At 39.6% G+C, this 12,846-nt stretch overlaps 1 protein-coding gene across 1 annotated transcript; it reads left to right on the top strand.

Annotated features, from left to right (window-relative positions):
* Positions 1 to 967: 967 nt before the first annotated feature.
* On the top strand, positions 968 to 8,835 carry gpr157 (G protein-coupled receptor 157). Its single transcript, XM_050065834.1, has 4 exons — positions 968 to 1,536; positions 4,546 to 4,759; positions 6,217 to 6,411; positions 7,052 to 8,835. Exons 1-4 carry the CDS (start codon positions 1,160 to 1,162, stop codon positions 7,268 to 7,270), a joined length of 1,005 nt encoding a protein of 334 aa, XP_049921791.1. The 5' UTR covers positions 968 to 1,159; the 3' UTR covers positions 7,271 to 8,835.
* The last annotated feature ends 4,011 nt before the right edge of the window (positions 8,836 to 12,846 follow it).

Below are 12,846 nucleotides of genomic sequence, written 5' to 3'. Positions count from 1 at the left end.
CAGAAAATGAATTGTCAACAATTTTGAAATCTGATATATTTTGATAATCCATTATTCACTAATTTAAAAAAAAAAAATCACTCACTGCCTCCAGGTCCTCAAACTGGAGGGTTTGCTGCTTTTTCTGATTTATAGAAACACCTCAGATTTTGCTGTACTGGTCAGACAAAGAAAGAAATTTTAAGACATTACCTCGGACTCTCATAATTTATGACAGGCATTTTTCTGTCACTGATTTATTTTATCAACCATACAATTAATCCTGCTAACTCCCCGACCCCCCAGAAAAGTTAAAGATTTATCGATGAGTTGCAGTCCAAATGACATTTTGGGAATGACTATCGATGCATTTATGTATTTACACACAAGAACAGACATTGGAAATAAAAAATCTCTTTGCAGCTTACAATTCTGTTGGTAGGATTTACTGAATAAAGTAATATTAATATTTTTTAAATGTATTGATAAAGTCAAGCCTTGCGCAAATGTGATTTCAAGCAATTCTTGAATATTTTTCTGTCTTAGCTTATCTTACTTTATGTTTTTATGCACTCTTTTCTATTTTTACTGTTGTAAGTTATTTCTTTTATATGACTGTTTTATTACCCTGTGCTTTGTAAAGCACTTTACTGTATTGGTAAGCCTTTATGTGGAGTGAAACAGTTGTTATAAAGGTTAACAGGCACTTTTTGTTCATTTTAAATGTGAAAATAAAATCAAATAAAATCAGATGCAATATTATATATATGACTGCTAAATGGCATGGCCAGTGCTCTGTGTTTAGCATGCTTGGATTGAGGGTTTTTTTTCTGTATAAATCAGGCCTGGAATGGAAAAATTGTAAGTTACCCGGCGTTAGACAAGTAAGCATCAGAGCCACAAATAGACCTTTATGAGTCTGCCCATATGCTCACTTCTGCTTTTGGTTCCGGTTGGTGCAGCAGCACGCGCAGAGAGGAGGCGGGGAGGGAGGGGTTAAACACAGCAGCAAAAGTTTGTTTGGCTGCCTCAAAAGCAATGGACGAAGTTGGTTAAATCACACAGCTCCTCTCGCCTGAGTTTAAGGGAGAATAACGCGGAGGGACTATGGTGAAGAATAAAATGTACAACAGGACAGACTAGTGCCTTTCGGGGGAGTGTTTACACACACGGTTTCACGATGGCAGATGGGAATCGGACGGTTGTGTACTTGTCTGAGCAGGTGATCGTGTTGTGCTCGTGCGCGCTGTCGTTTCTGGGCTCCTCGCTCATCATCATCACCTACATTATCTGGTCGGATCTGAGGACGACTCCGAGGAGGCTGCTGGTGTACCTCTCGGTGTCTGACTGGCTGTCCGCCGTCTCCTACGCCGTCGGGGTCTGGAGTGTTTTCCACACCGACTCGCTGGAGTGCGTCGCGCAGGGAGCCATATCCACTTTCGCCAACACCAGCTCCTTCTTCTGGACCGTGGCCATCGCTGTTTACCTGTACGTGTTCATCGTCAGGTCCAGCCAGAGGGTCGCCGACAGCCTGGTGTTGTTTTTCCATCTTGTGAGGTGAGTTCTCGGGCTGGCTGTTCGTGTATTTCTGGCTGCCAGGCTAACTGTAAGTGAATTCTAAGGTAACCGTTAGACAAGTAAAGTTAGTGTTGCCGAACCTGTACCCTGAGGCATCTTGGGATATCAACCTGGTGACGAAGACAGCACGCTCGACTAATTTAGGATAGCAGAATCAAATAAAGTTTACCACCAGCTTCCTTCGACTTAAAAAAGTACACAAACTAGTCTAGTTTACTGGTAGAAAAAAATAAGACTAAACGCAAGTCTACAAAGTTAGCTTTGCTACTCCGAGCGGCGCTAAGAGCTATGTTTCCATGGTAACACTTTCCAACGGGCGTTCTACTCCACCACACAGGGGCTCGTCGCGGTTTTCCTGATTAACTTAACTAGCGAATTATTGGATCTGTCATCCTGGGTTTATTGTTCAGGCTTCGTAAACTGAAGTATGATATAATGACACACAAACTAATTTGTTCTTGGGAGGTTAACCTGATTTTAAAGGGGAACACCACCTAAATTAGGAGCTCCAACATGTTATTTCCATGACCTACCAAAGTTTTAACAACAATATTTCTCAACTCAAATGTATTTATAAAGCATATTTAAAACAACTCTGGTTGACCAAAGTGCTGCATAAAAATAATAAAATGCTAAAAAAAAAAAAAAAAAAAAAGCCTATACATGACCAGGGAAAATCACATCACTCAAATGCTAATAATAAGTAGGTTTTGAGTCTGGACTTGAACAGTCAATGGTGGGGGGTGCTGTTCCACAGTCTGGGGGCAGGCAGCAAAGGCACCATCACCCCTGAGCTTGAGTCTACAGTATGGGACAGCCAGGAGCCCCAGGGGTTAGAAGGTCTGCAATGTAGTACAGGGCCAGACTATTAAGGGCTTTGTACACAAACCGGAGAGCCTTATATTTGTGAACATGAGCTACTCTCTCTCAAAGCCAGAAACCAGAGAATGTCATCATGTATAAAGTCTGGAGCTGTTCCATAGACGATGAATGGGGGCCTGATTTTGTGGACACACAGATGCTTGTTTTCTTTTTTTTACACCCAAATGAGCTTTATTCTGTTGTAGTGTTCTAGTTTCTGAAACAGAAAATGTCCCCATATACTCAGAAGATTCCCCCGTATGCTTCCAATTCATTGACTGTGGAGCAGCGCCAGACTTTATGTTTAATGACATCACAAATTTGAATTTAAGCACTGTAGTTTTATGGGATTGACAGAGAGCTGTTAATTGTCACTAATATTTTCAGACTGTCTTAGACCACAGGAATAAATAACATGTAGGAATTTTGAAAATGGGCGTAGTTCCTATTTAAGCTGTAGTAGTTCTTTTTTTTTTTAGGCTCCATCGCTGAGCAGATCAACTGTTACCACATTAACCAGATACTACAAAGCTCCACCCCAGGTTTTTCTCTACTATGGCAATAAGATATGAATGATACTTGAATTGTATTCCCACTCTTGTCCATAATTGCTAAAAAACCTACATTGTCTAAACTAGGCTTGAATAAGCATGTTAGCTCTGAGTTGCCTTTGTAAAATGGCCTAAACCTTTATCTCCCCCATAAAACAAGGCAAGTTCATTTGTACGGCACCTTTTACGGCTTTGTATAAGACATAAAATTACATTATGACAAGTTATAAAACAACACAGGGCAGTAGGGGAATACATATGATTTTATTTAAAAACAGTAAAATGTAACTGGGGAGAAAATAAGCTAAAATTGAATAAAGCAGAATAAACAGGAAACTGAAAATCATGGTGCATAGAAACTGTCTGCTATTTTTCTGCTGGAGGTGTGTTCCTTTCTGGGATACATTCTGGAATATGTATGATTAATATTTATTAAGGTTTTCATCATGTCTGCTCTTGAATTTGTTGTTGTGTTTACAGGATTTCTTTAAGAGAAAATAAGTTTTGAAATAACAAAATGGGAAAATTAACTCAATTTAAATCACCACTAAGGCTTTTAAAGGCACAGAAATGTAGACGTTAACAATATAGGTTCATATTTAGTTTGTTTTTTGTCACATTTAAACAGATTGAATTGCAAAAATTATTAGATTTGATCACTGAAACCATGCATTCATTATGTTTATGTATAATTACCACCCACTACTGAGCTGACTGGTTATATCATGCACGTCTTTTAGGCACTCCATCTACAAAAACAGTTAAATATCACAGCCGCACAGCTTTTTAAAACTGGATTTGACAGGATAAAAACCTCATCAAACGAGGTCCTATTGTTTTATAAGCATCTATTTGAAGGTTGTTAACAGGTTTAGCAGACCACTTGTTTTATTATGAGCTCTACTTCACTTTGAATGCTCTGAATCGGCACATATGTTTCATCCTTTGTGTCAGATTTCCTTCTGCACGTTAATGAACTGTCCATGATGATTGTGGAGATGTAAGGAGGGAGTTGATTCACTGTGGTGTAGCGCTGTATAATTGATCTATTTTTGGACACGAGAACATTTTCACCCCTGGGTACGCCTCAGCAGTGTCTGTGGTTGTCATTCTAATTTTGTTTCTGTGAATTCTCAAATACTCCATTGAATTGAAGATCACACAGCAGAGCCATTCATCCAGGCTCGTATATATAACACACACACACTCATAAGGCCTTGAGCATTGTGTATTTATAGTGATCAGCCATGTATTGCCATGAAAGTATATTCTTTTAAATTGGTGTTGTAGGAGAAAAGATAAGGCTTCAGGGGAAAACCTCATGTCCAAAAGTGCTGAAATCATTTTGTGGTTTTATAATGTACTAAGCTAATGCAACACAACTGCTATGACTCCGCATTGCAACACGCACAAGCCTTAAGCACAAGATAATCTCTCACATGGTGTCACATGTCTCTGCAACATTTGTGGATATTGAACCAACCAAACATCTATGTACAAACATTTAAAGATAGGACGTTGACCTTTGAGGAAGTTGTGTTTGATCCTCTCTAAAACTCTCTGCTTTGTGGTCCAGCTGGGGCGTTCCTCTGGCCATCACCGTCACAGCCGTGTGCATGAAGAAGATTGGCTATGATGCGTCAGAGGTGTCGGTGGGCTGGTGCTGGGTGAGGATCGGTGCTCCTGACCGGGTCCTGTGGATGCTGCTGACTGGGAAGATCTGGGAGTTCTTGGCTTACCTCACCCTCCCTGTCCTCTACATCCTGATCAAGAGGCACATTCACATAGCGGTGAGGATACATGGTTTCTGTGCAGCTGCAGATTACATTCAGGACTCTTATGACACCCAAGTGCAAAGGCATGAACAGCAGAATAAAAAACAACCTTTCCAAGACTGAGAATATTCTTATAAAATCCCCTATATATTAAATAAACCAGTGGTTTCTTCTTTTTTTTTTTAAATTGTAGCCCTTTGAAATATTTTTCACCCAACTACCTCTTAACCAATGCAGAACATATTTGGTAAAAACACACAGTAAATGTCAACATGATTTAAATAGATTTAGTGGCGTCTACTTAAAAGGATTGCTGATCATAACCAGCTGAAACTTCTCCTGGTTAGAATTCCTTTAGTATTCATTGTTCAGGTTTTAACCACGAACTGAATTATCCGCAGAGGTCTCTTCCTCTCCAAAACAAACGAACCAGGTGATTAAAACTGGTAAAAACACTGAATGAAGCAGTTTCATGTCACAAATCAGCATTTCTCTGAAGCTCTTTGGCACGTTGCAGACAGGTCTCTTGCCCAGTGCCTGCTATGTATGCTAGCCTTTTTTTTTTTTTAATCCAGATTTTTAAGAGGCTTTTACCGGGAGCCAAAGTATCCACAGAGATCTCTACCTCTACAAAACAAATGGACCTGGAGATTTAAACCAGTAAAAACACCAAATAAAGCAGTTTCACGTTAAAAATCAGTGTTTTTTCGATGCTGCTCGTCAAGGAGCAGCAGCTAACTACAGTGGCGGACACAAAAACGTGAATGGCCCTATCCACAGCCAGAGTTTGGTTTGTTTGTCCTGGGCTACTCTAGAAACATGGTGGTGCAATGTGGTTATCTCCATAGAGGAGGACCCGCTCCATATGTAGATAAACAGGGCTCATTCTAAGGTAACAAAAACACGACAATTCTTATTTTCAGTTGATTATACGCTACAGAAAACATACTTACCGGGATATATTTTATTCCATTTGTGCCAATATATCCCCCTAAATCTTAAACACCTGACCTTAAAAGAAACCTAAATAGATGTAAAAAAAAAAAAAAAAGAAAAAAAAAAAAAAGAGAATTTTGAAATCTGCATCTGAGTTCGGATCACCATCATAATACATATTCTGATAGATGATAATTAAAGTAAGCACAAATAGCAAAACATTTTCAAACATTTTGTTCATTGTTTGTAATTGTTCTAAAAAAAAGTCCATATAAAACCAAGTTGTTTGTTGGCCCGTTGTCTCTAAGTAACATCCAGCTTGCAAAGATCACATTAAAACAGAGTGAACGAGATACAATCTACAGTGGAAACAAATATTTGTGCCTACGTCATGTTTGCCTCAAGCATCTGTCATGTTGTAAGGAAATCATCTGCTATCCTCTGAACTTTTGAATTTATGCTTCATGTTTTAAAATATTCAGACTTTTTTTTTTTTTTTGCTGTTATGAAATCTGGTCTCACTCTGTCTGACGCAGCATGCTGCCCTGTCCGAGTACCGTCCCATCTTGGCCAACAGGCCCCCGTCCCACTCTTTCTCGTCCATGGCGGATATGAAACTAACACTCATTCCCATCATCTTCATCGTCCTGCGTATTTGGAGCACAGTGCGCTTCATCCTGCTGCTAGCCGGCTCCTCAGCCAGACAGCACCCAGTACTGGTCACTCTACATGTGAGTTTAAAGTTTCTTTTTAACTAATGATGTCCAGTTTAGAGGATGTCTGCTAATCCTCGTTAATCTCATTTTTAATCTGCACTTTATCTTATCTAATTAATTCTCTGGTTAATACTGCTTCATGCTTTAGATTTTGTGTGTGAGTAGTTTTTGTACGTATGACAGCACATGTGTGGGTGTGTGTGCTATCATTAGTTCATGTGCTGTCAAACTTGTGATTGCAAGTCTGTGAATCATCACACATTCATCATGAAAGTTCCCATGTCAACTGATATTTTTGGACATCTGAAAGTAGCATAATAACTTTTCAAAAAGTATTAATCTGTCTCTCGAAGTGGGTCAAAACTTTGTTGGACAGTTTTACAACATCATATTGTTACTGTGTCTTTTATATAATAATGCAATAGCTCATAAGAATATGTGTTGTTTTATTAGTCAATTAAAATAAATATTGTAGAAAATAAAATGTTATTTTATTCATTCATGAGGTGAACTCATAATTTGATGTTATCTCTTTGTCAGACAATAATTTGAAGAAGTCCTGTTACATTTTCAATCCATTAAGAGACATTTCTTTCTACTGTAATAACCAGTTACTGCCACACTCCCCTTAAAGGCCTTTGTTTGGACCCAACAGGGAATTGGCAACACCTCGCAGGGAGCAGCCAACTGCATCATGTTTGTGTTGCTCACACGGCCAATCCGCACACGCCTCTGTGCCGCGCTCTGCTGCTGCTCCAAGCGTCATGCAGACGAGCAGCACTCGCACGACGCCCCCAACAGGCTGCTGCCGGGACAGGACACCTCCACGCAGAGAGAGGCAGACAGCACCAGTCGAGTCGGGGCTGATAGATGATATTCTGTGGATGTGAGGATTAACAAGGGTTGACATGAGGAGAGCAGTGGAGATCTCTGCTTCACACTGAGCCTCATTACAGCAAGTGCCTGGCAGGAGGGCTGCAGACTGTGCAGGTGCACGCACATCTGTGTCACAGGAAAAGTCACATTTCTGCACTGTGGGTGATGATGCAACCTGACTTTGTTCCCAGCATTTGGTGAAACATTTTGAGTGTTGCATACCGGATATGCACATGAATATTGTAGTTTCATAGATGTGCTGTCAAAGTGCCTTTTCACGAGAAGTTGTTCTTCGTACACGTTTTCTGGTTGCATTTGAGCAGCTGTGCACTCCGTTAACGACAGTTCTCAGCTTTATTTCTCATGTGCTGTGTGGATTCACTCACATTCTAAAGTTATCACTGTGAAATGAATGAATATTAAGTTTTTATCTAGTTCCACTGAGTATTTAAATCGTATTTATGGGAAACAATTACCCACATTTTAGTGCCTGTGCAGCTCTCACTTAATGTGATAAGCTGATAGTGAACTTTCACAGAAAGCTTTAAGTGCTAACCCTCCCAAAATCTTATTTTTCAATGAAGGCTGTTGGCTTGAAAGATGGGTGCAACATGTGTTTGGGTGTCAACCAACAATTATTTTTATTTTCAATTAATCTGTCAAATATTTTCTTGATTAGTTTATTAGTTATTTTGTCCAAAAAAAGATCAGAATTTTTTTTTTAAAGGTCGATCAGTGTTTCCTATAAAGCCTGAGATGAATGTCTTGTTTTGTCCACAATCCAACGATGTTCAATGTATGGTCACAGAAAAGGAAAGAAACCAGAAAATAATTACGTTTAATAAGCTGAAATCAGAGATTTTCTACTTTTTTATATATATATAAAAAAAAACTCAAACCAATTACTTGATTGTCAAATTAACTGGCGATTAATTTAATAGTGGACAACTAATTGATAAATCGTTGCAGCTCTAGTTTGTTGTTAGTTTGAGTTCATGTCAGTTAGAGATGATTCACTCTGTACTGATTCTCTCTGCTCAGTCATTGTTTTGCTAAGCTATTGCTAAATACTCGGCTTATTACAGAGCTACGGAGCTTCAAGGAAGTAGATAACACAACATGGAAGCAGCACATTTAGTCAGTTTGGTTAATCAAAGAGTTTTTGTAACGTACAGAGTAGTGGTTGAATAATATAGAAGAAAACAATGCTGCAAGTTTGATTTGAATGAATGTTCTGACACTTATTTTGCAAAGTGAAACCTGTCTCCATTACAAGTTGTTAAAACTGGCATGAACTCAATGCGGCCACAGCTGCTGTTTCTTTAATAGTTAACTTTTTTACAGCCATCTTTCAAGCATTTTTAAAAGTGTTTTGTTTATGATTGTTTACATTTTGGGTAGAATGTCCCTTTGATATGTTCAGCAATGTAACTTTAATATCCAACTTGTGTCCAATATAACTTTTGGTGTGTTCAAAAGGTTTGCATACAAAAAACGTGATTTATATCTGATCACATGTGCACATTAGAAGTTACATTAAAATATAAAATATTCTCGTATGGATCCCTTGACATCTTTGTCTTCACTCCTTGCCTAACCTCATAGTTGCAACATTTTTCTGACAGTAGTTGCAAAACCCCATCAGTGTTTGACTTTTCACCAAAATCAACTTGAAATCATCTCTGTCACTGTGGTCATGCTGCGTGACGTGTCATCACATGCCGTCCTTCCTCCTTGAAACCGGAGCCTTCCCTTTGAGCTTCACTTCTCCTTTGACCCCTGCTGTTTTTGGCTCCCGTTTCCCTGTCTGAACCACAGGCCGGGTGCATACCAACGAGAAGTGTGAACCCACTGAACCCCACGGAGGTTCATGGGACTGACCTGGCTCACAACCACAGCGCCACTTCCCATCTTTCCTTCAGCTTGTCTAAGATCCATTGAGTTTTAATGAGCCTGCCTCGGAGATGATGAGCTACATTAAAATTAGATTCATTACTGTGGTGATCGTTGGGAGAGGCGCGGAGGGGGAAATTCCACCTTGTTGACAGCCAATTTTCTCTTATCCTCAAGTGATTGTTGTTTGTTTGGCTCTCACAGAGGGCAAACACTTATTTGGGTTGTAATGGTGGCATCACAGCAAGTGGATTTATGGATGTTGTGTGGTCTCTCTTGGTTTGTTTGATGAACTAGGCAGTGCAGAAGTGGGTAATATTGTTGTAATAAGCCTTTATATCAGGTCAGCCAGACTTTTGATTACACAGCAACAACAGTGTGCTCTTATGAGGGCGACTAGTTCTCATGCATTTTTCCAGAACATGGAGACCTTATGCTGTTTATACTAAAAATATTAAAAACATAAATACAGTGTTTTATGAGATAAAAGTTTTCCTTCCATCTAATTTTATCTGTAGTCTAAAGTAATGTGACACAGTGAAGAGGTCGCTCTCAGAGGGCCAGCAGTGACAGAGCACTGGATACCACGGCTGAGAAAACAGAAGCAGCGAATCCTGTTTAGGCTGATGACATCCAAAACTGCCGGTGAACATTTTTTTGTCCTTGAGGACGACAGAGGCCACGCAGACGACCTACACTTACTGTATTTCCTGCAGGAATTAATCCATTGTGTGTGTTCTGAGATTTGGCTGACATTGAAGTAACTGGAGCCTATGGAAACACTTAAGGAAGGGGGTGTTGCTCCATCCTCCGCTGGCTCTCTGCCCACTTAATTCATTAAGTTAAAGAGTACCAGAGGGCCGTACTACACTGCACGGGGTGACCATTCACCAGTCAAGATAATGGAAGTCATTTTTTCACAGCGCAGGCTGTTCATTTGGCTGCGTCAGTGGTTCTTAGAGCCAGTTCTCAAACACACACTGTCCAACAAAAGCTAACGGGCAATAGTTCAGAGCTGCAACAGCATGTTTAAATTAGAAGTGACAGGACATTTTTAACATGCAATAGAAAACATCAGAAACACTGGATACATTAAGAGAGAGGTTACTGGTAACGAGTCACAGCATGTGAATATTTAGGCAGTAAAAAATAAAGGGACACAGTGGAACTGCACTTTGCACTGTGACATGTCTGTCCAGTGGCGTAATGTAGTTACAACAGGCCCCAGTGCATGCTAGTTACTAGTTATAAGGTGCACACACTCACCACTGCCAACTGTTTATTAAAAAACAAAAAGCCAAATGAATCTAATTTAGGGAGCTTTGCTACTTTTTCCTCCTCTTCGTTTTGTCTCTTGTCCTTTCTTCCTAACGCTTTTTATGTTTGAAAGGCACGACTGCTCACTGGACTTGTCAGTCTGGACAGATTTTGCGCCTCAACTAGCTACAATATCATATCATCTTGTCACATGATCAAATAGACTTGACATGAGGAAACATGAACATACATCTTACCCAACAATCATCATTGCATACCTGTATGTGACAAAAATATCAAATAAGAAATTGTTTATTAATTAATTTAATTGACTAGTTTATATATATATAGTTTATTCATGTTTTTTCTAGCTCGTGCAGAATAAGCATAATTTTGTTATAGATTGCGACTGACCATTTTACAAAAGAAAAGAAAAGAAAAGAAAACCATGACAGAGATGGGTTTGCATTTTTGAGAGCATATAGCCTACAGTAAATGGCACCATCATTTTTAATGTGAGTTATGTTTGAACATAGGTGTAGTTCTGATGTGGCAAGCATTTGCAAGGTCCCCCCACTCCACAGTCCCCAGTGCAGCTGCACTGCCTGCACTGTCTATATTTACGCCACTGTGTCTGTCTGTCATCTTCCTCCTTTTCTTCTTCTTCTTCTTCTTCTTCTTCTTTGAATGTGAAGATGGTGCCACCATCTGTTGACTGCTAATATTGCAAACACTCACTGCACATATTCCACTCAAAGGTTTAGGCTACTGTGCAGGATTTTCAAAAACAAAACACAACAAAACAATGTATAGACTCATACTCTCAATCATCACTTATGACCCACTAGAAGAGTGTGCTGTTGTGTTTTTCTCTGCCCTCTGCCTGCATTGTCTTATTTTCTTTTTATTTTGCTGTGTTCAGGACATTCCTGGACACAGCACCCTGCTCAGGTCGGGATTTTATAAAAAGGTAGCCACCAGGTGTCAGACCATGAGCAATACACATCTCAATACACATCTCAATACACATAGCAGAAACACAAAAAATGCAGTTATAGTGAGAGGAAACTCCAGGCGGACAAGCTTGTTCCAAAATGGGAGTCAGTCTGGAGTTGCTCTCACTTAAACTGGTAATGCTGTGTACTGAACCAACAAATTCTGCATAGTAAACCTTTAAAGGTCCCATGTCACATACACAGAGACAATACAAATGTTAGAATCAACTGAATTTCATGAGTTAATTGTAAATTTTCTCTAAAATTCACAAAAGCATGACCGGTCCTCTTAGGCTAATGGCACAAAGCTACATTAGCTGCTACGAGTATAACACACCCCAATCTCTCACTGAACTGTGTGTGATGTGTCCAGATGCATTGTGGGAAACTATAGGCATCCAACTGACAAGGAAGAAGTAAAAAAATATGATATCTCTGGTCCATTGTGAGAGCAGCAATGTTACAGAAGAGCAGGGTATGAACTGCAGGTGTGAGGAGAGCTTGGCTCCTCTTTATAAGATGTGAGCTCCCCTGAAAACATGATTTGTTAATTCTATTGTTTGTTTGGGGGGAATTGTGTTAAAATTATTGACAAAATGCTTTTCTGCATGCATTTCTGTTTTTCTGTATCTTCATCATCATGGATCATGCGGAAAATTAGGGTTATTTCTGATGTAGTACGGTTCATGCATGAGGATGATTCATCTCTAATTCATTTTAATACAGATATTAAAATGGCATGCTGTTCTTGCCATCACAATCGAAGCATGGCGGCACTATATCATCAACATCACCCTCTTTAACTCAAAGATCAAAACCAAACACACACAGACATAAAGCAAATAGGCCTACATGCTTGCAGCTATGAGTGTTTCTTTGCAACAAGAGTCACAGTCATTCCAGTCTATGAGGCATGTGCAAGTGCCCCCCAAAAGCTGTGGTATAGTTCACACACTGCAGATGAGCAATGCGTCAGTGGGGAACTCTTTTACTGTCTACCATGGGTTGGATTTGGCGATCGTTAACTTTTCCAACTTTTTTGATTTGTCCAATATTGTAGTATAAAAGTGGTTCTTAAAAAAAATCAAAATCAAAATGTGGCCTTCCAAAGACGTGTTGCCTTTTTTCTGAGTTCATTCTCACAGCTCATCCTGCGTTACTTAACACCACATCCTTTTGTGACATACATTGTTCTGACCTCTAATTATTCCTATTTCCCACAAGCATTGTCTGCTCTCTCACACACACACTATCTTAGCTTAGTTTTTGCAGTGACTCCTGCCTAAAGCAAATAACATCCAGCTTTAAGAACAGCCTCGGGTCATCATAATGACCAACAGACTCTTATCTTTAGAGATAAGAGGCGATCAGCACGTGACAAATCGGAGACAATATAAACATAAAAACAGATTCACAGCTGTGGTGTTTC

Source organism: Epinephelus moara, chromosome 16 (assembly GCF_006386435.1).
Source record: "Epinephelus moara isolate mb chromosome 16, YSFRI_EMoa_1.0, whole genome shotgun sequence".
In the NCBI taxonomy this organism is placed as follows: domain Eukaryota; kingdom Metazoa; phylum Chordata; class Actinopteri; order Perciformes; family Serranidae; genus Epinephelus; species Epinephelus moara.
This window is presented reverse-complemented; position numbering and strand designations above follow the sequence as displayed.